Raw genomic sequence first — 27,588 nt, 5'->3', positions numbered from 1 at the left:
CCTTGTAGCCCCCCTCCAATGAAAGACCGAGAAAATGAAAGTACGGTTGTACTTCAAGCCTATTCACAGATTTTCGGTAGTGCTAAGTGATCCGGACAAGCTAAATAATACAGGGAATACTTTGAGTCGGAACTTTGGTTGTCAGTGTAAACACACGGTCTCAAGAAGTCCATTTGAAATATACCATTACTGACTGAGAATAGAATAGAAAATAGAAAGACAAGTGGATCAGTGTCATTTCCCACCAGTATGTTTGAAGCGAACGCGGTTGTCGAGGCGCTGATTGTCTAAAACTGACGTAGAATGTGCACTGCTTGTGCAAAGTGAGTTGCTCCAAGCACCAGGCAAGACGTTCGATTTGAAATACGTACTAGGACTCTTGCTCCTGGAATAGTGGACGACCTGTTTGATGTTAGACCATGGCGGTTGTTTCGCGTGGTATCGGTATTCGATTTGTCCACTGGTCCCAACGGGGATGACGTGAGCCAAACGCGCCTGTTGTCCATTCCACACTATCATCATCTTTCTGACTATGTTGGTACTGTTTCTGATCTGTGGGTTTGTAGGTTCGTTCCGCGTTGCTAAAGTAATCCTCAAAATATGTACACAGGGAGTCAAAGGATGGTCGTTTATCGGGTATCGTATCCCATGTTCTAAGCATTACCTGGTATACAGGGTCAGGACATGCGGGCGGACGGGGCATCCGGTAACCGCTTTCGACTTGCTGTAATGTTTGTGTGTTATTCATAGACGGATACGGCGTCTGGCCATGTGTGATTATCTCATATATCACAATACCAAATGACCAGACATCTGACTTGACAGTGAAACGTCCAAGTAATGCGGCTTCAGGAGCTGTCCATTTGATAGGAAATTGTGCACCCTGTTTGTTTAAAAAAGAAAGGTAGGTGGTTAGTATTCTATTGATTGAACGAAGACAAGCCTAATGTGCACATTTATTTGATCGCTGTTGGTTAGCTGTGGTGAGCACACAAACATATGGGAAACTGTTGGGTCCTGTCACGTGGAGTTTCAATCACAGTTCTGAAAGTACTTGACGTAGAGGGTGGAAAGAGCTCATCATTTAAGTGACTTTCACACTGCACTACACCGGTCATCATCATCGACAGCATGACATCAGTGTTCAACACCGATGCTTCACTGCCGTACAACCATGATTTATTTGAAAGCCTTATTGTAAAGAAAAGAGTAAAGGTGGACGGGGAAAGGGACTTAGTTCTAGCTAACCACAACCATTCCGAGGTATCTACACCTCCAGAAATTCACTCAGGCAATCTGGATAGAAACTGACAACAAGAACGCCACTGACATCGGTTGGCAGCCATATCTTGTAGTGTCTCCAACCATTCACAGTGAGGGTCACGCGGTCCCCATCCTGGAAGGCGAGTAGCACCCAAGCGCTTCGTGATCACCGGTCAATCCAACGTGAATGGTTTTAGTGCACTGTGCGATCGTGGGTGTGACGATTGAATGGACAGCTGTTATCACTGTGCGGACTGATCTAAGCGTTTTGCCAGCCTTATTCTGATGTCGAGAGTTCTGAATAAGGGTAATCTGTCCAAAGTATCGAAAACATTTGTAATCCAACTGAATGCGGGTGAATTTTCCGATGTTGCAAATACCAGTGATTATGCAATAAACCGACGACTTGTCACAGAAATTTGGACGCGGAAAGCGATGATCTGAAATCTTTTCCAGATAAGCCCCGCCACTAACGCAAAAAGTGCATGTACATAATTCAAGCCCCACCACTTTTTGCCAGCTTCAGTTTAGTGTACGCACCTTGACCTATTTTTGATGAAAACAATTCCTTATCCTCATCTAGGCTCGTTTTGTGTGAAAATGTTCTCCGTTCAGACGTAAAACCTCACATGGACTTTCTAGCGCTTTCAACTCTCGTTCATGACAAGGAGACGGCAATGCGTTTCTTGCAGAGCCACGGAGTGATCCATCAGCAACGTTTGTGCAACAATTGCCACCAAATGCCACTTTCAACTGTTTCCGACAGGTAGAGGTGTAATGGAGACAGTGTCGGCAAGAAACCGGTTTTCAAAAGGGAACTTGGCTGGAGAGGTCTAGGAGTTTAGGACAGTAATTCTATTCGATCTCGCCGTAAAAAACACGCAGGGCGAATCATCCCCCAGCAGTGGATTTTCAGAGGGATCTGCCGGGAAACTAAAGAGGTGAACAGCCACTTGTATCAGTTCGTTTGGAGGCAAAAGTACCGAAAAGCGGACCTTTTCACGCAAATTATTAATGACATGTTCCCGTTTCACCCTCTTCAATAAAAACAAAAAGTACAAATTTCATATCCTCTTTTAGGTGGCGGGGGTTAGTTTTTTGGCGGGGCTTATCTGGAAAAGACTTGTGTTTTACTATCACTGCTGCATACGGCGTACTGTTCGACCGTACAAAGCATCCCGGACGCGAATGGAACATTAAACTTTGCATTATATGCATTCCTGACTTGTCAGATGGCGGATCACAACTGGACATTGACCCCCTACCAAGCACCTGATGTCTACCCGGTCGTAGGCCTAGAACTCATGTGGATACTATCAACAAAGATGTCTGCTTTTCGTGAGACGTTTTACCTCTACTGGAGTGCATCAGGACCTTCCATCCATTGATCTACGAACCAAGCTTTCCCTGAGCATTTTTGTACATCTGTTTTCTTTTTTAACAAACGTCTGACTGAGTCAAACAACCTACCTACTCGTGTTTATCGTACCAGATGATCGATCCTGATAACCTCCAACAAGCTGAAGAATTCCCATGTGCCCGCGCTTCTCCGAATCCAACCAAGTCTTGATTATCTGTTGTACTCTTGTCTGATGAGCTGATGTGAAAAGTATCTACACTTTCGGCTTCAGTTAAGTCTCAATCGGTGCGGCATAGTTTGATTTTATTGGCCAGTATGGAATGAAACTCCGTTCTCATTCGCTCGTTCAATAGGTTTCACCCGCTGTGTGATGACATACCGTTTACATGTCCGGGCAAGGAAACGTCTATTTCTACAGGCGTCAATACTTTCCCAAGACGAGGCCACCCTTATGAGATTGACGTTCGTTTCCTCGCCAATAATGTTAGGTACGATAATTTGTGACGAACCCTGTCTTTACCGTAACTCAGACATTCATTCTTTTACGTCTATCACACAAAACAAGCTAATAAATGGCACACAACAATTCGCTCGTCTGTTTAGCGCATAGTCCTTTGTGTTCACACGTAGTCAGCATCAATTCACGAATCCTGTTGCTTAGCTAATACTATCTAAGCTGAAAAAAAATACAACTAAGTGTTCAATTCCGCAAGCGACTGAATGTTATACATAATGGCGTGACAATACTGACAGTAATTAGGCAGTTGAGTCTCACGCAACCCGTTAAAAATTTTCATTCGTTTCCACTTGTTTGCATTACCATGGGGATATCTCTGTGACTGCCAAAAAACAACCCAGAAGGTTGGTAACCAGATGTGTGAAATAAAAAAGGGACTATTCTCACTTGTTTGGCTGTGTACGTTTCACTGGCAGTATCGATTATTCGTGCCAAACCGAAATCGGCGACCTTGACGGTGTTGTTCTCGCTCACCAGGACGTTTCGAGCTGCCAGATCGCGATGAATATATCGCTCTTTTTCTAAGTGTGCCATGCCGCTAGCAATCTGGAAGGACGAATGCAACAGATGGTGCCAGTTAGGGAGACTGTCTTGTTTTATGAGTACAACACAGTTTGCGAAGACAGTTCAAACTGGATACGCATGTGACATTTTGTGAAACGCTGAATTTGCGAAAGATGAAGTAGCCACTCTTGTCGTTTACGAATGGCTTACTGACTGCAGTCGATCGGCATAAGACATTAGAACCGTGGTAGTCGACAGTACAGGGTGTCTCATAATAGACGCAAAAAATAATACCCACGTTAACTTCAACATCAATTCAAACATTTATCATTTTTTTAACTAGGTATACGCGCATCATGGAGGTTTACTGTGAATAATCAGGCATTACAAAAGATGTTGAAAAAACCGCCACTTTCTTCTATAACAAGTTGGAGGCGGTATGAAATGTGAGACACTAAATGTTTAACTTCTCCAAGCGTCACTCGTGCACACTCCTCTTCAATTCTTGTTCTTAACTCCACTAAATTCTTCGGTTTGTTTTCATGCTATACGCGAACCTTGATCACTCCCAAAAACCAATAATCCAGAGGTGTGAGATCGGCTGACCTTGTTGGTCAAAAGTTTAGAAATCCACGAGCAATGACTCTCTCATCAGAAAATTACTCTCAGAGGTAAGTTCTCACTTGGTTTGAGTAATATGGTGGAGCGCCATCTTGTTGGAAGACAGTCGATGACTTCTCATAACACGATGCACGCTGGTGCGGGAATGCCGGTCAACTGAGACACCTGAGTTTTTGACCAAGATGCCATGGTGCTCTGGGACTGAAGTTGCTCGATGGCATTCTGTACAATGGGCGCTCTTTCATCACTCAGAGACTTTCTCCCTTTGCCAGGAAAATTCATTACAGATCCAGTAGAGTCAAGATTTTGCAATCAAGCGTGTAATGGTCGACACGGTGAAAGGATCTTTGATGAGACCCTGTTTAGTTTTGTAACCATGAAAGGCAGCTTTCACGAAGGGAATATTAGTTTCACAATTTCAGTGCGCGTGCTGACATCGATCGTAAACAAAAAATGCCAACACTTGAACACAAAACCTTTATGTGTCTACTAATAATAAAAAATTTTGTCATCTTTTCTTTAATTGGTTACGTTTACTCACCCAATTAACTTTTGCGTCTATTATGAGACACCCTGTAAAATCCATACAGCTGCCTCCTATACCATTTGGTTTAGGATTTCTTTCAGCAAACAGGCATGTACAGCTATTTTCCTGAGTCTAAGTAGCGAAAGTACGTCCGGGACGTTTTGAGCGTTCCTTTCACAGAAGTCTGTGCTAGCCCGGAATGAGTAGTCCGAAGAATACATCAATAATGGAAATCCCAGGTTAAGCTCATATCTGGAAGATGCACATTGCTGGGTGGTATTAGACCTCAGCCAGTTGGCGCGTTGTATACTTCCCGTTTCAATTTGAATTCGAATGATTGATAATTCCGTACGCTCCATCTGAAGTGAAGTGCAGCTGATGAAAGTGTAACTCATAATCATAGCTAGCTGACATTTGTCGGGTCCCCAAAACGTTTCATGTGGATTCCTTGAACCCGTGCTATTCGAACCTTTGTGCATATCAACACTGAACTGGGTGGGTTGGTCTACAAGCAAGACACGTCTCAACTGCGCTAGGTCTTGGAAACGCCCGATCCATCCCCAGGATATGGTCATACTAATGACTGGAAACCGGTACGTGCGAACTAAGAAAGGACGCACTCAATGGGAGCAGACACCACGACTCATAGGGAAGGGATAGGGTTCCCGAGAAATACACTCATTTGCAAATCAGTTTGATTCTCACAGGAGACTCAACCGAATCTCTCGTTTATGATACTCTCCAACTGAGGCTGCGCCTACCTGATGAGCCCCAACAGGGGCGAAACAGGTCGTAGGCTGTCGAAGTGTTTTCAACAATCTTGTGAGTAGTTTCCTTTGTAAAAATATACTGTGCCAACTGAATCATGAGGCGGCCTGTCTGCAGCACATTCAGTTGTAGAATATCATAAACGAAAGATTCAGTTGATTCTCTCGTGAAAACCAAATTGATTTGCAAATGAGTGTGTTTCTCGAAAACAGTCCAATTTAAGTTAACAGAAACTCGGGGANTCAATTGAGTCTCCCGTGAAAACCAAATCGATTTGCAAATGAGTGTAGTCCTCGAAAACAGTGCAATTCGGGTTCAAGTAGATCATCAGGTTAACAGAAACTCGGGGACTGCGCCTGCCTGATGAGCCCCAACAAGGGCGAAACCGGTCGTGGGCTGTTGAAGAGCTTTCAGCAACCTTGTGAGTCGTTTCCTTTATGAAAAGGGATAGGGTTCTTCACCTTGGGGAAATGCCGAAAACCTAGGCTGTCTAGATGGCAGTTGGTATGTTCGCCTACATGGCGATCTATTCTACGGGGTGCTGATGTGTTCTCGATCTTCTGTTGGCCTACCGTTAAACAACGCGCTGTAAATAGTTCAAAGCGAACATTTTCATTTGAACCTCACCGGAGATGGTGTGTTGTAGTGACTTGATTTCTAGAACGATCTATCGAAACTATCAATTTGGGCAATGAAGACGAATCACCCACACAAATAAATAGGTAAATACTTTGGGCAACTGGAAGGCCATCAAGACAGGGTCACTGACCTGAGCCACCATGTCAATCAGCAATTTCAGCTCCAAATTCCTTCCAGGCCCGTCCCGCAAGTAATGCAGTAAGCTACCAAGACTCATTAGCTCAGTAACTATATAAATGGGATCCGCTGTTACCACGGCATAGAGACGCACGAGTTTCGGATGGTGTAACCGTTTCATGATGCGAGCCTCCTTGAGAAAATCTTCTTTGCTCATTGTACCGGGTTTCAACGTTTTGATCGCGACGTCCATAGAACCGTTCCACCTTCCTGAAATCGAAGAAAAAAAGCTGTGTGGAGGAACACTCTGTTTCGGTCAAATAACCGATCATCTTTGCTCAATCCTCCGTGTTTGAAAGGGTGTATGGCTAGAAAATAAAAGGGGCAGTGATGTGAGTTTGCTCGCACTGAGGTGCTAAAACGGCAATTTATTCGGAGGGATGTAATCAGTAGGTTGGCCACAAAAGCCCTATCATCCCACTCAAGTTTCAAGCAAAGGTTGCAAACGAAGAATTAACGCTCGCTAACTAAAGCATCAAGTGACTGCTCTTCATTGTGATCATCGTTGATTCTGTAAGACTGACTTTTCCAGGAGTAAACTATATTTGGTATTGTTCCCGAAAGAAAGTTTTGTGGCCTCTCTTGGGGGTGGATCATCTTCGGAAGAATCTCTTGGGAAGGATTACGGTCCCTCTCCATGAATGCGCAGTCGAATTCCAAATTTGGTGACTCCATGCTTGTTACTTTTCAGGTCATCTGTACGGATGCAGGACGAACGACTCGTGTGATCACTATCTGAATGTACACTAGCTAGTCAGATGTCTCACAGAGACACTGGGAAAACTTCAACGGTTTCCAGTGTTAATTTCTGTGATGTAGCCATCTAATATAGGGATACGTCTACATTGGTTTGATACTGAAAGTTATTTGCCGATCGACTGAGCTACCATCAATCGACATGGTGAATCGCTCACAATCCGTGACTCAGATAAAACACATGAACCGAAAGCTTGGGTGAATGCTCCATGATCCTATGCAGAAATTCCATACGGGTCTCCTCAAAAACACTTGGACAGACCAGCATGTGAGGTTAAGGTAACACGTCGTTCCATCAAAAGTAACGAGTCTCACACTGGTACCGGTGTCAACTATAGGATGAAGTATTCAGCCACAATGCAATGTGGCTAAGGGCTCTACCAGTGTTTTAAATGAATATGAATGATGTGGTTAGTCCAGTGTGAAAGCATTAATCGCAGTAAACACAACACAGAGGTGCACCCGAGCCCTCTTTTCAGGTGTCTCCATGGGGCAAAGGTCAACGCAGATTGAAGTTCCTCCAGCTAATAGTATCAAGCACTCAGAACCACCTCAAGGCGACTGTGAGCTCGCCTTCGATTTATTGATTGGTCCCATATTAAACCTACTTAGGTGGTGTATAATATACTTCACATCGTTTTACAAGCTGTGCCGGGAAAGATCGTACGCGATGAGTTTTACTACACTGCCAAAGGGGATCACGCTACTTTTCACTTGTTGGTTACAAAACCTCAGGAGTAGTAAGGCTGAATGACACGACAGTTCCGATCCCCGCAAAATTAAAAGAGTCTAAAAAGGGCTTCGAGGAGAGATACGTATGGAAATAACAACATGAAATGAAGGGAAATTGTGATAAACATCTTACCTTTCCAAACTTCTCCAAACTGTCCAGCACCGAGCTGCTCAAGTAGGACCAATGATGATCGAGGGATTTCCCAGTGATCACGAGTTGACCTTGAAAGGTCGGTCGGCAAAGGAGGTGGACGTGGACAAGGTCTGGTCAGGCAGCAGCACAGCCCGTCAGCATTGGCGGAATAGTGGGTGACCAACGCTTTGAGATCGGGGAAAACTTGTTTGGTTGTAATACACACTTGTCCCGTGTCGCTAAGCTGTTTGATTTTATAGTGCTTTACTGTCTCACCCCGTTGAGATTCGGTGTCACGTACAGACAGAGAAAGGGCACCTGTAGTAAGCAAATAAAACATCCAGGGTGACAGAAACAATCTAAAATTGAAGCTGGAGTTAATCTATATAATAATAAATCATCGCTCAGCTGTAGCACCCTTTCGGTGCCTAGCTGCCATGCCACCCGCAAGAAGCACGAGGGCTGCGATACTGCCTAGACAGGGGAAGTCGAGGGACAGAGGTCGGGTTCGAACCATGAACCTTCCGGTCAGTAAATTCGCGCTCTAACCACTTGGGCCGTCTTGTCCCCAAACGTTCAGCTGTAGCACCCTTCAGGGGCCTAACTGCCAAGCCACCCGAAGGTTGCGCGAGGGATAGGGTACTGCCAGGTTGCCCAATCCAAGATGGGGTGAATCGAGAGGCAGAGGTCGTAATCTATATAGCACTACAAACTAAAGCAATCTGTGCTCCAGCAGGGGACTACCATTCAGCCTGCGCTTATTGGTTGGTGCTTGACTAATTAGGTGACGTCGACAACTGGGTCGGTCGGATAACTATCTTGCGATTTATGACGAGCGAACATCTCTAGGTAGCCGAATAAAGTCATGGATGTTATCGTACCGTTATGCGGCCGTCATTAATACCCACAGGCTACCCAAATTCCACCAATGGTATGCAATAACAATGTAACAGTTCTATTTACCACCTGGCACCTTTCATGATCTTCTTGACGAGTTCATCGCTTGTTCCAAATTCCTCACCACCATCAAGAGCAATAGATTTCGGTGACCTTTGTGTTGTCATTAAACTGCCACCTTCAGAGCATTCATGTGCAGTGAGTGGGCCAGGAATTTCAGACCAAGACATGTGTGACAGCACAAATGATTCGTAGCGGCATTTTTCGTGTACCTAAAGAATGCGCAATCCCAAGTGGAGTCCCTAAGGGCTCTACCAGTGTTTTAAATGAATATGAATGATGTGGTTAGTCCAGTGTGAAAGCATTAATCGCAGTAAACACAGGACCTAGCTGAAGCGAGCCCTCTTTTCAGGTGTCTCCATGGGAACAGGTGCACCCGAGCCCTCTTTTCAGGTGTCTCCATGGGGCAAAGGTCAACGCAGATTGAAGTTCCTCCAGCTAATAGTATCAAGCACTCAGAACCACCTCAAGGCGACTGTGAGCTCGCCTTCGATTTATTGATTGGTCCCATATTAAACCTACTTAGGTGGTGTATAATATACTTCACATCGTTTTACAAGCTGTGCCGGGAAAGATCGTACGCGATGAGTTTTACTACACTGCTAAAGGAGATCACGCTACTTTTCACTTGTTGGTTACAAAACCTCAGGAGTAGTAAGGCTGAATGACACGACAGTTCCGATCCCCGCAAAATTAAAAGAGTCTAAAAAGGGCTTCGAGGAGAGATACGTATAGAAATAACAACATGAAATGAAGGGAAATTGTGATAAACATCTTACCTTTCCAAACTTCTCCAAACTGTCCAGCACCGAGCTGCTCAAGTAGGACCAATGATGATCGAGGGATTTCCCAGTGATCACGAGTTGACCTTGAAAGGTCGGTCGGCAAAGGAGGTGGACGTGGACAAGGTCTGGTCAGGCAGCAGCACAGCCCGTCAGCATTGGCGGAATAGTGGGTGACCAACGCTTTGAGATCGGGGAAAACTTGTTTGGTTGTAATACACACTTGTCCCGTGTCGCTAAGCTGTTTGATTTTATAGTGCTTTACTGTCTCACCCCGTTGAGATTCGGTGTCACGTACAGACAGAGAAAGGGCACCTGTAGTAAGCAAATAAAACATCCAGGGTGACAGAAACAATCTAAAATTGAAGCTGGAGTTAATCTATATAATAATAAATCATCGCTCAGCTGTAGCACCCTTTCGGTGCCTAGCTGCCATGCCACCCGCAAGAAGCACGAGGGCTGCGATACTGCCTAGACAGGGGAAGTCGAGGGACAGAGGTCGGGTTCGAACCATGAACCTTCCGGTCAGTAAATTCGCGCTCTAACCACTTGGGCCGTCTTGTCCCCAAACGTTCAGCTGTAGCACCCTTCAGGGGCCTAACTGCCAAGCCACCCGAAGGTTGCGCGAGGGATAGGGTACTGCCAGGTTGCCCAATCCAAGATGGGGTGAATCGAGAGGCAGAGGTCGTAATCTATATAGCACTACAAACTAAAGCAATCTGTGCTCCAGCAGGGGACTACCATTCAGCCTGCGCTTATTGGTTGGTGCTTGACTAATTAGGTGACGTCGACAACTGGGTCGGTCGGATAACTATCTTGCGATTTATGACGAGCGAACATCTCTAGGTAGCCGAATAAAGTCATGGATGTTATCGTACCGTTATGCGGCCGTCATTAATACCCACAGGCTACCCAAATTCCACCAATGGTATGCAATAACAATGTAACAGTTCTATTTACCACCTGGCACCTTTCATGATCTTCTTGACGAGTTCATCGCTTGTTCCAAATTCCTCACCACCATCAAGAGCAATAGATTTCGGTGACCTTTGTGTTGTCATTAAACTGCCACCTTCAGAGCATTCATGTGCAGTGAGTGGGCCAGGAATTTCAGACCAAGACATGTGTGACAGCACAAATGATTCGTAGCGGCATTTTTCGTGTACCTAAAGAATGCGCAATCCCAACTGAGCATCAATCTGGTAATCCGGTAGAAGAACAGCTGCCGTGCATACATCAACGCAACATGCAGCAATGGAACAAATAATGGACAGCTGAAGTATGCAGAAGTGTGCCAGAGAAAACAACCATCCAGAGGGAAAGTTTATAAAAGCTGCGTAGTCTGTCCTGATGGAACAATAGAATTAGAATGAACTGCAGATGACCGAATGTGACACGGATTCGATCAACAAAAAAATATTGGTCGTGGTGTCGATCTCCCGTCTGTAGAATCGTACAGCTCCAGGCAGCTCAGTGGTTAAGTTACTGGAAGGTTCGTGACCCGAACGCGGAATCTGGACTTCTCCTGCCCAGGGTTGGGCAGCATGGCAGAATCCCAGCAATCGTGCTTCCTACAGGTGGCACGGATACCAGCCATCAAAACGAACATCTATTATTTTACAACCCGAAAACTTCAATTCCCACAGTTGAAGAAACAAGAAGCGGTGAAAGCACTCACTCGTCCAACCATGCTAGTTTCGTGTGCTAGGTCGACTTGTCCAGCATATTCAAACATCTTGACCCTACCAGTAGCTCGTTAGCACACCTACCCAAGATTTGTAGGAGCAATCCAATCATTATGAAAAATCCCTTGCCTTCCTTCCAGTTGCCAAGGTCGGCGAACAGATCAACAACCATCTGCACAAATAGCAACGAATTCACCCGAGCTACGGATGAGAGGACGAAGGCCTTCGGCGAGGAGTTGCTTATTAGAGAAACACCAACTGGATAGTTACCGACTATTGGACAGGGGAGCAAAACTCTCATACGCATCTTGTTTACAAAACTGAATAGCCATCTTCTCCTCGTACCAGTCGTCCTGAACTTTCCTTGGAATTCATTGACTAATACTCAATTGCAAGCATATGCTACAGAGCGACTCCACAAATTCCGTAAGAGATCTCACTACTCAAGAGACGCAAGGCGGATTTACGAGAAAACGTACTACTCGCGTGACCCCATCAGTAGTATCACCGTTACACGGGTAGATGGCCGCGATGACGATTGTCTTTTTCATGTTCACATCACTCTCGTTCGAACAGTCGTCCTCCTATCCTGGCATACTTCTTCTGGTAAGTCCACACCAAAGGAGGGAAGCAGTATACTCTCATGAGAGCCTATCAGCAATGCATATCCACTGGCCGTGCCGGGGTTTGAGCTCCGGACACCTCACATGTGAGACGAGCGTGTATCCACTACTCCACGAGCGCAGGGTGAACGCATTTGAAATTTTCACGTCTGAACGGTAGAGCGTGTTCACACTTGAGCGATGTGATTGGTGTGCCCGACTCATCGGAAGTTGGTGGAGTATTGATAACACATTCGCCTCCCATGTCAGATGACCGGGGTTCGAATCCCGGCACAGCCATTGGATATGCACTGCTGATGAGCTCTGATAAGGGCGAGACTTGAGTACAGTGCTTCCTTTCATGGTGGGTTCATCAGAATAATTACGCCAGAACAGGAGGATGACAGTTCAAACGAGAGTGATGTGAATATGAACGATGATAATAAGATAATCATTCACATTTAACACCCTTTTGGTGCCTAGCTGCCTTTCCACTCGAAGGAAGCACGAGGGCTGGGATATGCCAGGTTGCAAAGCCTAGACGAGAAGTCGACAGGGAGAGCTCGGGTTTGAACCACGGACCTACCAATCAGTAAATTCGCGCTCTAACCACTTACGCCATCTCGCCCTCAATATGAACAATACATATCCCGCAAACCCCCAAAAACAGATATTCTGTTTGGAAATTTTGTAGGATAGTAATGCACGGCTGGTTTGGGATTTTGGACATCGCAAGCACAGTCTACTGGATCTCGAATAAAGCATTAAACAGGGTAGATTTGAACACAAATGGTATGTATGCGGTTACACTGGATTTCACAGACCGTGCATTTTGCTACCCGATATATGTGCCGGAAAAATTGTATATATATATATATATGCAGTTTGTATATATTTCTACTTATACACCTATACAGACATATACATATATGCATATTTGTATATAAGGGCGAGATGGACCAAGTGGTTAGAGGGCGAATTCACTGACCGGAAGGTCCGTGGTTCTAACCCGATCTCTGCCTCTCGACTTCCCCTGTCTAGGCTTGGGCAACCTGGCAGTATCCCAGCCCTCGTGCAACCTTCGGGTCGCGTAGCATTTAGGCACCGAAAGTGTGCCACAGCTGGACGATTTCGATATTTGTATATAAATCAGGCTCAGAAAAAGTGCCTACATACTACACACCTAATAAACGTTCCCTGATTCCTCCCAAAAAAATTTAATTGTATCTAATGTGGAAAGTAGTCTGGTTTTCTCCTAGCTAACGTTCCTTGCACAACCCGCTGTGATTCGGAGTCGCCGAACAATTTGCCCAAATGGACGTTTCGTCGTTTTGTTTTTTCTGATTAAGTGAGACTTGTTTGTAAGGCGCGTTTTATCATGTGCATGAAAAATCCATTATCTGTAGACCAATTGAACACGGACACGAACACCTTACGCACCAGGGAAACAGGAATTATCCTGTGTGGGAAGAAATGGTGATCAGCTGTTGGTTTGTGCAACAGCTGATCACACAAGTCGAGCAAGCCATGTGGACAGACAAACTCTGTGCATCACGATCGGCAGACTGGATTAAATCTGGGTCGTGAGTGACACCGGTACAAAGGAACAAAATGAATTGAAATTCTCATATGTGTTCATCTAACCGTGGCACTTCACCTGTCGCCTCGTGGGTGGTCACTCAAGCCAAGGAAGTGAAGTGAAAGAGAAGTGACCTGGTTGTAAACGGGTAGCATTCGTCCGTTGTAAGCAAACCGGCCGGACGAGGGGGCGGGAATAGAAACGGGTAAACAGAAGTCATTGTTTCACGCTTCGCTGAACAGCGGTACCCCAATTGTATGAATACTGGTTTTGAAAACAAAGGACAAGTGAGACTGACATAAACAAATGGAGCCAACATTAGAATACATTCACGAGCGTGGTGGGTACATTGGGCCAAACCATACTGCCTAGCCAGATGACGCTGTCTGGATAAATCCTCAAAGGGAATCTCAATATAGTACGGTTCCATGTATGACTAGGAGCATGACAACAGCTGGAACGCCTCCCGCTTTGAAGCCTTGATAGTCTAGTAAAGTCAGAGGCGTTCCGCAGTCTGATTAAAAAAGTCTGATGTGATGTAGTTGGTGGCGAAATTCATTTACGATTTCAATGATTTCATCATAAATGCATACAACGCCGACTCACCAGTGGTGGTTTCACTTGCTCGGATGAGAAATGTACCACGAATGTTACCTTTAAGTAGTAACAGTCGTTCCGAATCCTTCCTGGAAATGCTTCTGAAGTACCAGCTATCAAAAAAGCGAGAAACCAGGTGATTAATGGACGGAAATCCCAGGCTAGTGTCTTAATAGTAGAGCTGCAATGGTGATTTATCGACTAACCACCGCCATTATCCGGTTTGCTACAAATGTGTAAAGCCGTTTAACGCACAATGAAACTTGTACACTAATAAAAATCAAACATTATTACGCGGTAAATCAGAGTTCCGATAAGCTTCCAGTTTGTATGTCATCGTGAACTGAGTAATACGACTGGTGGAAAGGTGTGCGCCTATGGGAGAGCGCACTGATTAGAATGCCTTGATCAAACAAAGCGGCCAGTCAAGAAATCTTTTATTTTATTAAGTAGTTTGTTGGGGTAGATGGTTGATTTCTTTTCATGTAAACATGAGTAAACTTTGCCTTTCTGTCCACGCCTGTTTACCTCATGTGTCTTGTTTGTTTAACGCGGAACCTCACAGGCATTTGAACACAGTGAAGAGCGGAGTTGTCTTGTGTACGCTGAATGCATTAATACCCATCTGTCATTATTTCTGAACAAGGAGGAAAGGAACAATTCTCATTTGGAAACATTTGAAGCCTGCTTGCCTAATGCATAGTGCCGTGCGGCACACGGACATTCTATCAGATGTGACCGTTTCAAGCACTGCCTTTATCTTCCGTTTTGACGCGAACACACGCACCAAATTCCTTGCATGCCAGTCAAACAAGACGACTGCCTCTCAAGCAAACCAAAAGCGAAATTTGAGAAATGACATTTGAACGAACAAAACAGCTGAGCATTGTTCTCAGAATATGAATAATTGGAAAGATTTAGCGAACTGTGATGAAGGAGCTGAAGTGCGGGTAAATTTTAAAACGTGTGATGAAGACGTAATGAAGGTGTCACGCGATACCGTTGACCAAGCATGTTTTCCGTCCGGTATCGCATCACCATCATCATTATCACCATCATCATCATTATCGACAGCATGACACCAGTGTTCAAAACCGATGCTTCACTGCCGTACAACCATGATTTATTTGAAAGCCTTATTTTGAAGAAAAGAATAAAGGTGGACGGAGAGGGGACTTGGTGCTAGCTTACCACAATCATCCCAAGGTGCCTATACCCACAGACACTCACTCAGGCGGTCTGGATAGAAACTGACGACAAGAGCACCACTAACATCCGTTGGCTGCCATATCTTGTAGTGTCTTTAACCAGTCACAGTGAGGATCACGCGGTCGCCATCCTGGAAAGCGAATCGCACCGACAGCATTCAAACGTTTCGTGATTTCTTTCATATTCCTCTGCCTCTCTGCTTACGCCACTCTGAATTGGGCATGGAAAAGAGCACTCTCTTAGGTGAACGATGGTTCGGCATACGCAACACATGTCCCAGCCAACTCAGCTTCTGGTTCTGGGCACATTCTTTAATGGAAGTACCCGTTGCACAACCAAAAACTCGATTTATAATCGCCTCGTTACAAATTCGCCGACGCCAACTCACATGAGCTACGGTTCTGAGACGACGATCAACGAATACCTGAGGACGCCTGACTTTCGCTGCTCGAACAGGCCAAGTCTCACAGCCATACAACAAAACAGCGCGCACTGTAGCTTGATACACAAGTCCCACGAGATCCAACTATATACCGGTTTGACGAGCCCGAAAAAAACTTTCTTCAAAATGATTCCCAACAGATGTGTCTAGAGTGTTTACATGTAAAAGCAGCCGACAGCATGATTGCAAACGAATATCGTTCCCGGGAAATCACCAAGGATCTCCATCTGGGACATGTGAGAGGAATCATCATCATCATCATCATCATCATATCCCACCTGTCATGTCACAAAAAGAATGCGAACTTTAAAATGTCCAACGAGCACTCATTTTCATACCGCTGCTTGAACTAATCTGCGTTGTGTAAGGTTGGGTTGTTACTGTCCATATTAACAAGTGGAAATCAATCGGAAACGGATATAAAGCAGTGATTGAGGAAGTTCATCTCGGATGCAAAAGTAAACTGTGAATTAAGTTACGCGCAGTTAGTTTTTAGCCTTTAATTTCCCGCCTGTCGAAGGCCCTCGGTTTGTGGGTCTAGTCGGTTAGGAATGCCTATGCACACAAGTGTTTGGCTCAAGTTTCAGTTTGGAAATATTTTAACATCTGGGTGTAGAGAACACACCCACAAGGAGTGTAAGCAAGCAGCAGATTTTCACAGCAGAATGTTTTTTTTTGAAATGTACATATCCCCACGGTACCGAGAAAGCGCCTTCTTCGAAAAACCAAGCATGTATATACATCTTATTCGCGAAGGATCGTACGACACTGAAGTTACTTATCTTGTTTCGTATGAAGGCATCTCTTTCCTGTAATCAGTAGTGAGAACGATATGTTGCCTTCATCGGTTTTCATATTGACACATCGATGGTTCGCTGCAGTGACTCACAACTATGGATTGAGGGCTGCTCTCAGACCCGGTCACCCAAAGGTTCGAGGTTAGAATGGAATCCAAGATTTTGAGAATGTTGACAGTTAAACTAAGGGCTAGTAGTTCAGTTTTTCCGATCCCGTATCACCGGGCAATCGATCTCATCATTTTTGTGACATTTTTTCATTGCTCACATACTAGCCAGTGCCATGTATTGCTGATGGCAGAAATACGGTGAGTGTATGTGTGGTGATCAAGACGGAATAGGTCTAATCATTGAAATTCTACGGGGATATAAGACGAAATATCTCAAGGCTAGCTGTTTACCCTTTGCGTGAACATAAAAGGGCATTCGTGCTAGCACATGCCATCGCGGAGCCTGGGCGATATTTCCACCCCACGATTCACTAACGGTTAAACAGTAGGTCACATGTGGCGAACGTGAACCGATGGAAGTTAACAACTGCCAAGTAATGTCACATCCTAGGTCGGGTCCGAAACAAAGAATACTAGTAAACGTTTAGCTGTACATAGCTGCCAAGAAAGAAGCTCAAGGGTCGAGACACTGTCAGTTTGCTTCAGCCTACACAGGAGGATTGGAGATACCGGCGCTGGATTCTAACCACAGACCTTCCGGTCCGTGAGTTACAGCCTTTCAACTTAACTATCGAGAGTTCAAGTAGAACATTAGGTTGACGGAAACTCGGGGACTGCGCCTACCTGATGTGCCCTAAAAAGAGCGAAACCGGTCGTGGGCTGTCGAAGAGTTTTCAACAACCTTGTGAGCAATTTCCTTTATCTCGAATTCTGTTCGAAGGGGATGTGTAGTTTGATGGTTTCACGTTCAGCCTGATCTCGTCCGTCATCATTTCACCACTGGCTGTGCGTGTTATCAAGGCAGTTTTCTGAAAGTTTTGGTCTACGTAAGCCTATGTGACCCATTAAATCCACGATTCGTTCTACCGTATGTTTCGGAGCCAACTGTTTCGACGCGTGAAGCAAAACTAGAGACAAACTAAACCACATTCGACCCTTGTCCCGCAACGCTGGCAAGATGGTGCTGGGGGAGGACAAAAAGCAATACTCCATAGATGACTTTTTGGGTAAGCGTTGTCTTACAGTACGACTGGTGTCGAGTGAAGGTCACCCGTCGCCACTAAAGTGTTATCCAAGAAGTATGTTCGCTAGCCCTCTCCATATACTGAATTACATAGCTTTATACTTCCCACGAATCCCATAACAGTACACAAATGCTCCAAGGTTATATTGTGTGCCATCCACTTAACCACTCCGCTTGCCTACAAACAAACGAAGCGAAAGCATAGTAAAAATATACATCTGCACGATGATTCGGTGCTTCGGGCCTAATTTGTTTAAACAGCCTTGAACGACAACCTCGAACAACATTGAAAAACCTTCACGCTAGGTTTGGCTTGTCCCGTTAAGGCCAGTAAAGTTGCGATTCAAATCTTCACCTTATCCCGAAGTGAACTTTGACAGATGTATTTTCGCTTGTGTGGAAACGTGTCGATTTCCACGTCCTAACCATGAACTGACTATGCGAACAGCTGACGGAACAGTTGGATGAGTACCGTTACTGTCCTCTTCGTACGCTTGTGAAAGTTCCGGCCTTGCAAACGCTCATTCACAAATCAAAATAGTCCTCACCGGTTGAATAATTGAGTCATATTTTGCTTTGCGCTTCACTTGAAACGACACTTGAGATCCCGAAACAGATTTTCTTCAGTTTGACACCACATGCAAAGTCGATGAAGACATTTGAGTAGTCTGGATTTTAAGAAACCTCATGAGTATTTGGATGACAACATCTCAGCCCCGTAAGATGAAAGATCTGCGCGGTTGGAAAGCTTGTAAACGTAACCAACAGCATTCTGATACAACTTTTGGTCAATTTTTCTCATTCAAGACGCACTTATTTGGACGAAAGTGTACTGACATGTAGTTTTATCATATGAGGGGAAATAACCTGAGCTTCCAGTCGGTAATGAAACTCATTGCTGGGAACTGATCCGAGAGGTAACGGCTGCAAACGAGGTGGGCATCTCTAAACGGCCAACCCAGCCAAGTCGCTGTGCATCGTTGAATTTTACTCCGAACTTTCCCGTTTGGCCTCCACTGCGAGCAGCCGAAGAGTAGAAATTGCGCTGTTAGCCAAAGCACCAAGTCGATCAACCGGTGTCATGCACACGAACCGACAAAAATCACTGTGTATATTTTGCTTCATCCCTTGAGACATACATCATCTCTCAGATCCAATTCAGACCTTCTGACCCAGCGAATCGTGACCTGTTGTCCCGCCCATCGACACTTTCCAGTTGGGTTCCCAGTGCAACTGCGTATTACGCTAGTTTGCAATAACTGTCCAACATGAGGGCGTTGAGTATTTAGACAGTGTTTGAAGTGTACTCATTCATTCCGGTTTCGCCCTTTTTGGGGCTCATCAGGAAGGCGCAGTCCCCGGGTTTCCGTCAACCGTATGTTCTACTTGAAACCAAATTTTTAAATAGCTTCATTTACAAGCTAATTTGGATTTTACGAATTCACTAAGAGCTTCGCAGGAGTCAATAATGACCAACAGAAATATGAGCTAATCAAAGATTGGAACTGACCCCTAGTTTGAGTTTTCTCGTGTTGTACTGCAGGTTAACAGTTTCTAAGCTTATAATTTTCCACCATATCCAATATTTTCTGCATTCGTACTCATATCCACTATCGAAATACTTCAGGTGTACTGAGGAAGACATCGTTTCTTGTGTGTCGGCTGGCTCGGTCGGTGTCTTTGCTTTGGGACCTTCGACTTCCAGGATAACCACAATTACCCTTTCGTTTAAAAGGATGTGCGAACGATCACGTGAGGCGAGTGGACGTTTAGAGCAGGCATGAAGCACACGTTACACACAGACTATTGTACCATACTGTTCTCTGATAGAAAAGTAAACCTTGGAAATTTCAAAGTGTATGGAATGCTGAAAGTGAAGTGCACTCAGCTTCACAGGTGTTCCATTCAGACGAAATAACATATTTGGACATCAATGAGGTTTCGAGGGGAGACTCAAGTGAATGCAGTCGAATCTCTCGTTTATAATGGCACTTGACATCTCAATGTCACACACATGGACACGTCACGTGTCAGTTGGAGATATCGTAATGCAATGTTTAGAAGCAAGCCACTACTCGTAAAGTTCCTCCGAACCCTTCGAAATGCCAGAACCGGTTTCGCCCAAGTTGGGGATCATCAGGTGGGCGCACTCTCAGAGCTCTTCCATCAGCCGTATGCCATACTTGAGCGCAAGGTGCACGAAATTCGTAAATTACACTCGTTTACGCGCTTAGACTTGGTTTTCTGTACAGTTGAAAGAAATCGTTCAGCTGTAGCACCCTTTCGGTGCCTAACTGCCATGTCACCCGAAAGTTGCACGGGGGTTGGGCTACTGCAAGGTTGGCCAAGCCTAGACAGGGGAAGTCGAGAGGCAGAGGTCGGGTTCGAACCACGGACCTTCCGGTCAGTAAATTCGCGCTCGGATCATCTCGCCCTCCTTCTACAGGTAAGGTTGGCAGAGGATATATCCACTTTCCGCGACCGGCATATTGAGGACTTGCCATCCCTCTTGTGTACTGTGTCCCAAATAACATCCAAACCTAGCGGCATCTCGAACGACCTTATTTGATCCCAAAAAAAAACGTTTCAAAATGTCTCCTCTAGAAAGAATGTTGTTCCGTAAACGCACAGAACGAACCGCCACAAAGTCGGCAACTGACGTTGAACTTGTCAGACAGCACTTAGTAGAACTGGAAACAAACCGGGCTGAACGCCGTGACCTAGACAGCATTAGTCATGGTAAATCAAAGTGTGGTTTAAAACAACAGTTATTCATCAGCGGCTGACCATACCATCGTGTCGGTACATAAGACAGGTTGACATGGCGATTATCAGTTGACTGTTTCGGATTCGCGAGCCTGAGAGGACCATGTATGTGCACCGTATGACGCAGCGCCGGGCTTACTTGCCCACAGCGGTGCTCGTGGATTATCCATGGGGAGAAGAAAGTGAACAATCCAACTCGGACAAAAACAAATAGTCGGCTGGTAACCAGTGCCGCTGCTCATGTGTGCGTAGGGTTCAGACTGGAAATGACTTACCCAGAAACGGTAGACATAAACCTAATGTTAAAAAAAACAGGATGTTGTGACCGCAGAACTAGCAGGTATCCTATGGTCCACTTGGTCGAACAGGGTAGATAGCTTGACAGCCACTGGTCTCGTGTTTTAAGACTTGTAACAGAATGGAGCCCCTTCTGGCAGCTACTTGATGAGTTGTTACCGAATAACGGAATTAGGTGCACTTTCAAGTCTAGAAGTTCATCACTGAGCCTATATCCATTAAAATTAAGGCGATGACTGATTTGACGTTGGTAAAACATCAAAAAATCATTAAATACAAAGTACGCAAAAAGCTTGTGGTTTGATTCCAACCGAACAAAAGGTGCCTCGTACTCAATATGGCATCAGCCAATGTGATAACAACCGGTTGTACCGTTTGAATATATTAGGGCTACATGCAAGCGCTTGAGAAATGACGTAACCGACTCAGCAGTTCCTAACTCCAGGTAGGGAATGCGTGCACATTAAAAAAAATTAATTTCAATCTTCAGACTTTATCAGTGAGACATCATGCTGAACACGTGGCGATCCCAGAATATGATTGGTCCGAGATGTATTCACCAGTGACAGGTTCTCATGAATGTTGCTCCCAGTGAACACAATGAAAGGCATCAGGAACGAACCTTTAACAAAGTCCAGCCTGAAGCGATAGGCTTTCAAATTCGTGACTTTTTCGATGACTGGGTATGATGTAGTGTCTAATGAGAGGTCGAACTCCGATGCACTCAAATTAGCAAGCATCACCTCTTGCATGCAACTAAATCATGAGGCGGCCTGTGTGCAGCACATCCAGTTGTAGAATATCATAAACGAGAGATTCGGTTGAGTCTCTCGTGAAAACCAAACTGATTTGAAAATGAGTGTATTTCTCGAAAAAAGTATAATTTGAGTTCAAGTAGATCATTCGGTTGACGGAACTCGGGAACTGCGCCTACCTGATGAGCCCCACAAAAGGGCGAAACCGGTCGTGGGCTGTCGAAGAGTTTTCAGCAACATTGTGAGTAGTTTCCTTTATGAAAAATACAACTGAAGATTAGTCAGTCAAGCTGCCGTTTCTGACTGGAACCTCTGTCGGCATCCTTTACAAGTCTATCTGACAGCCACTCTTATGTGAAATGAGGTCACCTGTCCAACAATCTGCGACCAATTCAACATGGTCTTCAGTCAGGCAAGCTTAGATGCTTAAATTCAGCGTAGGCGTTAACAGCTGTCGGCCATCATACATCAAAAGGCGCCACATCACATGCCGTCTTTTTTGGTCTCCCTCATTAACTTCAAACGCCTCTCGGACAACCCTGCCACCAATGAACAATGAATAAAAAATGACTTATGGTGCTCAAAACATGAAGCTAAGATACTCTACTCTGAACCCCACACGGTGAAGCCAACGGATTCTTGAGTTGAAAAAGAAAAGATAAACATGTACCTTTTTAATTTTGTTGGTAAGCCCCTTGAGACTAAGGTTAATTGGTTTTATGCAAACGAAGTTTGTTGCTGGTGTATTCACTCCTGTAGTTGGAGGCGTGGATGAAAGAATGAACAGCCGGGAGCCGGCTGACGAGGAACACGAAAGAGCACGCTTTCATGACACTGCACTGAGTGTCAGGTTTTCCAAAAAATATCCTCGCAAGATTGACAGTAACATCTCCGACTAGTTTTGAATCGCTTAAAAAAACAGTGAGCAACCTGTGACTCCTGCTGGCCAGTGATGAGAAACCAAAACAACTGAACGAGTCAAAAACGTCATCTTGACTTTCATCAATAAAATTACTCACAAGGTTACTGAAAACTCTTCCACAGCCCACGACCGATTTCACCCTTCTTGGGGCTCATCAGGTAGGCGCAGTTCCCGAGTTTCCATCAACCTCATGTTCTACTTGAACACAAATTGGACTGTTTTCGAGAAATACACTCATTTTCAAATCAATTTGGTTTTCACGAGAGACTCAACCGAATCTCTCGTTTATGATATTCTACAACTGGATGTGCTGCACACAGGCCGCCTCNAGTTGGAACGACATTCGAGATATCGCAGTATATTTTCATAAAGGAAACTACTCACAAGGGAGTCATCTTACCATGTTGGTGACCGAAAAAGTTTCCCAAGTTTCCTACAAGACGAGTAAGCTCTGTTACCGATATCCTGATTGTGTTTAAATCACGTAACAAGGTTTTGGTTTGGTTTGGACAACTACAGTATCACTACAGATTACGGTGTGTTTTAAGGAAGTGGGTCCACCTTCCAATCTTACTTGCGTGGACACGTGACATTCCAGTATTAGGACAGAGTTCAGAATGCTACGAAAATTCTCTCATCCGTATAATCTCCCTCTAAAATAGAATCATTCGCTGATTTAGTCGAAGGTGAACGGCAAAGGGTGTGGACCAGCCTAACGGATGCTTCATCTCTGTCAGAGTGACCAATGTATATCACATACTGGCAAACGAACAATGATCGTTGTAGCCTCATACTCCCTTAAAGTTGATGTATCCTGTGTCTGCGAAACATGCATGCAGGATCCAAGAGTAGTTATGCACCTCAAAACGCGAAGGACGAACTCAACTCTTTCGAATTTCTCTCTTCGTGAGTCTCCAAAAGGGACGACTCGGGAGAAATATGGCCGAGCTGCACAAACCCCAGATCTGAACGCTGTTTGCTGGAATTAATCCCTCCAGTTAGCAAGCTCAATAAAGCTCAATGCCTGTCTACGGTACCTGTTTGTTGTGTCGACTTATGTCACAACGGAACACAGTTCTGACGTTGAGAAGGATGCTTTTTACCAACAGTTATCCAGTCTCAGTAATCAAGCAAGAAGTGCTAGCACTGTGATCCCTGCAGACAATACGAAGGCTCAAGTCGTTCGCCTGAGCTCCTTGGAATCACATTTGGGCGGTCGATCTGGAGTCGACAAGGGAGAGCGACCACTCCAGTTTTGTTCTGATTATGAACTATTTCTAGCCAGCAAGTACAAACCAACCGTGGGCCCAGTTAGATCACTTGGCCATCAGTAACCGGTGGGGAGTCACAATTCTGAACTGTCTATCCTTCTGGAGCATACGCTATAGTGGGTGCATGCCTGACAGTTCGTAATCCTTCAGTCCCTTGCACTGCAGCATGCCAATCCACCATCTTCGAAGAACTACCATAGCTCAACAGTATGGTTCTGAGCTAACTCAACAGTTATCTATGGTGATTGAAGCGTCCACGTGGATCGCGTGTGGCGAAATGTGAAATGAGCTATGGCGTTTCGCGCTGTCTGTGTGACTTCTTCGATAAAATCAAATGACCACTGGATACCGCCGAGATCGCTAGTCCTGAATGATGTCAGGCAACGAGTACAAAGACGCACGCAAATCCCTCAAACTCCAAATATTGAAAAGCTTGAGAAAGGACCGAGTGACCTGGTGGAGATATAGAAGGCTTTTGCTACCAGAAACCTGCATGTCCTGCATCAATTGATACGATCGACTGGCCCTGGGAAAGCAAGAGTCAGTGAAACTATAAATGGAAAACGCGGCTCATTAATTTACTCAACTGGAAGGAAGTGCCCAACACTTCGAAAGCAGTTTAGCTGACCCCCCGCAAAACAGTCTCTTGTGTTGGTACATACGGGTAAATGGAATGGAAAACTTAATCACCCGTCGGATGAAGAAATGAAGTACGAGATATCCGTAGTGAAATGTGAAAGGACACCAGAACCGCTCGATACTTATCGATTCTTGTTCAAAGAAGGCGGATAATCCCTGGTAACCTATCTAAAAAAGCTGATTGGTGTGATGTGAAGCAAAGGGATAGTACCTCCAGAATGGAGCGTGTCGACAGTTGTCCTTAACTTCAAAAGGGTTAAGCGGACGCTGTGTGTAGACCAGTGGCATTAGCCTGGTATCTGTGGTGTCGAAGGTCCTCCCTGCTCACATTCTTCGAATGTTGACCGAACGGACTGAGGGACAGATCCATGAAAGCCAAGCTTGGTTTTGCTCTGTAAGAGGATGTATTGATGAAATTTTCGCACCCGTACAGGTTCTGGAACGGCGACACTGCTTCCGTAGATCAAAAGTGGTTGTCTCCCTCGACTTGAAGGCTATTTTCTCCTCGACTTGAAGGCTGTTTTCGACTCCCTGGACCATCAGGTACTTTGTCAATGTCTCTGGAACAAAGATGTCCTCCATTAGGTCTTGACGTCAACTCCCACGGATGTGTGAAGGTCTTCGGGAGGCTCTCGTCTGAGTTAACCACATCAAGCGTTGTCACGCAGTTAGTAGGCAAATTTATCTACCTGGGAAGCTGTTTCACTCTCGGATGGTCTAGCGAACGAGTATTACGCGAGTCCGTAGGGAATACCGGATCAGTAGTGTTGAATCATAATAAATCATCATCAATAAAGAAAGTCATGCACTTTGCCTTATCTAATCGACAGTGAATACCGTAGAATAAAGCGGAATAAACTCATTTGCAAACTATATTGGTTTCGCGAGAGACTCACATGGAACCCAGCTAAATCTATCCTTTGTGACATTTCCAGGCAACTGAGTGTGCTGCACCAGGCCACCTCATGTTTCAGTCGCTACGATATTCGAAATATCGCGATACAGACGTCAACTCGGATGTGTGAAGGTCTTCGGGAGGCTCTCGTCTGAGTTAACCACATCAAGCGTTGTCACGCAGTTAGTAGGCAAATTTATCTACCTGGGAAGCTGTTTCACTCTCGGATGGTCTAGCGAACGAGTATTACGCGAGTCCGTAGGGAATACCGGATCAGTAGTGTTGAATCATAATAAATCATCATCAATAAAGAAAGTCATGCACTTTGCCTTATCTAATCGACAGTGAATACCGTAGAATAAAGCGGAATAAACTCATTTGCAAACTATATTGGTTTCGCGAGAGACTCACATGGAACCCAGCTAAATCTATCCTTTGTGACATTTCCAGGCAACTGAGTGTGCTGCACCAGGCCACCTCATGTTTCAGTCGCTACGATATTCGAAATATCGCGATACATGTATATATTTTATTGCACTACTCAGAAGGTTGCTGAAAATTCGTCTCTTCAGGTAGGCGCGGTCCCCGAGTCTCCGTCAACCTTATGTTCTATTTGAAACCAAATTGCACGAAAGTAGCGAAATACACTCATTTGCAAACAAATTTAGTTTTGCGAGAGGTTCACCTGGAACCCAGCTGAATCTCTCGTTTGTGATGTTTCCAGTAGAATACAGTTAATGATGTGCGATAACCAAATCACCAAGCATTGTGAACGATTGTCTGATTTTTACCGCCTAGCGAACGCGTACATATTCTGCAGTCGAAAAAGGTTCTACCCATACCATTATTTTCCTTTTGTTCAAATAAAACAGGGTACTTCTCACGCCTGGGGGAAGGAATGATCCTCAGTGTTGCTGAGATTAACTATATGGGGCATGTAATGACAAGTCATCGTTGGCTAATGAGAATCGCTCATAGAAACGCCGATATATTTGTAATTACTTTATTTTTTACAATTGCTTAGTCTGACGGTAAGAAGGTGCAGTGCGACCTTGTGTACAATATATCGGTTTATCATACTATAAAGTACAAGATAGTCAGATGTTTTGTATACTTGAAAACGATATGAACAGTAAAATTTAAACTAAAAGCTGTAAGACGAACATGTGCGTTGAGCGAAGTTCAGCCGAGTGGTAACATTGATACACTTAGTTTTAAAATGACTCGTTCAACCCAACGGGACCTTTGCAAGATGAATGTCAAATGGGTAGACCATCTGTAGTATTCGGGCTTCCACCAGTCTATTGCTTGATTGCAAGAGAACCGATAGGTTTGTGATTCCCAAAATCTTTGGCGAATTGCTTACTGAAGAATGCCAAAGGACTGACGCCTTCATTCGTCTGGTCGCAATGCTTACACACTACAGCTTTGGACGAGACAAGACAGGATGTGGATGAGACGGAAAATTTTTTGCATACATTCTTTCTGGTCAGTTCCCAGACTAAACCGTGATATACATATGAATAACAATTAGACAGCCTGACTGTTCAAGCGTGTCATGCACTGGGTGCATAGCTGTTACAGAAATCGAAGAAGGCACGACTACCGGGAGACTGGCAGGTTGTTTAGGCCTAAATCTTTCAGCCGTAGCATCCTTTCGGGACCTAACTGCCTGCCACCCATAGGAGGCACGAGGGCTGGGATAATGTCAGTTTGCCCGAGCCGAAGTTGAGAGGCATAGGTCGGATTCGAACCATGGACCTTCGGGTCAGTAAATCCGCGCTCAAACCATTTGGGCTTAAATCGCAGTAGGCTACAGTCCAAGCCGCGATCCGAACCGTGGGTTTCTGCTAAGCAGATTCGGGGCTCTCTCGGACTCTGATAAGTATCTGGCAAGTCATGGTCGGGTGTTTTTGCTGGCTTTTGATCTGTTCGTCAAGCTGGACATTTGGACTGCAAACATCTCGTCACCAACTAAGGGGGCATCCTCAGTGTGCAGTCAAGTGGATCCTAAACTTTAGTAGAATATACGATATTTATAGTATGGTTGGTTGATTCAGAAGCAGAATTCGCCCAGCTTGAATGGACTGTTAGGAACTCCATTTGTGCCGTGGTCTCATTCCCTTCAGACAAGCTACATGTCTCCGACTGGATTGGTCTCGTTCTGCTAAGTGGTTCCCCAGGTAGCGAATGTACACTCATT

At 44.9% G+C, this 27,588-nt stretch overlaps 1 protein-coding gene across 1 annotated transcript in view; it reads right to left on the bottom strand.

Moving 5' to 3' along the window:
• Window positions 1–412: 412 nt before the first annotated feature.
• Window positions 413–27,588, bottom strand: part of T265_01864 (hypothetical protein) — a gene marked incomplete at both ends in the record, with an annotated part of 66,809 nt that continues 39,633 nt past the window's right edge. The window contains 6 exons of the mRNA XM_009165990.1: window positions 413–883; window positions 3,528–3,686; window positions 6,329–6,585; window positions 7,997–8,314; window positions 9,733–10,050; window positions 14,208–14,311. Of these exons, the coding sequence (XP_009164254.1) occupies window positions 413–883; window positions 3,528–3,686; window positions 6,329–6,585; window positions 7,997–8,314; window positions 9,733–10,050; window positions 14,208–14,311 (1,627 nt within the window). The remainder of the gene's footprint in view (window positions 884–3,527; window positions 3,687–6,328; window positions 6,586–7,996; window positions 8,315–9,732; window positions 10,051–14,207; window positions 14,312–27,588) is intronic.

The sequence above is a fragment of the Opisthorchis viverrini genome, assembly GCF_000715545.1.
Source record: "Opisthorchis viverrini unplaced genomic scaffold opera_v5_21, whole genome shotgun sequence".
NCBI classification, from domain to species: Eukaryota; Metazoa; Platyhelminthes; class Trematoda; order Opisthorchiida; family Opisthorchiidae; genus Opisthorchis; species Opisthorchis viverrini.
Note: the sequence above shows the minus strand (reverse complement) of the source record. Positions and strands in the feature narration are given on the sequence as shown.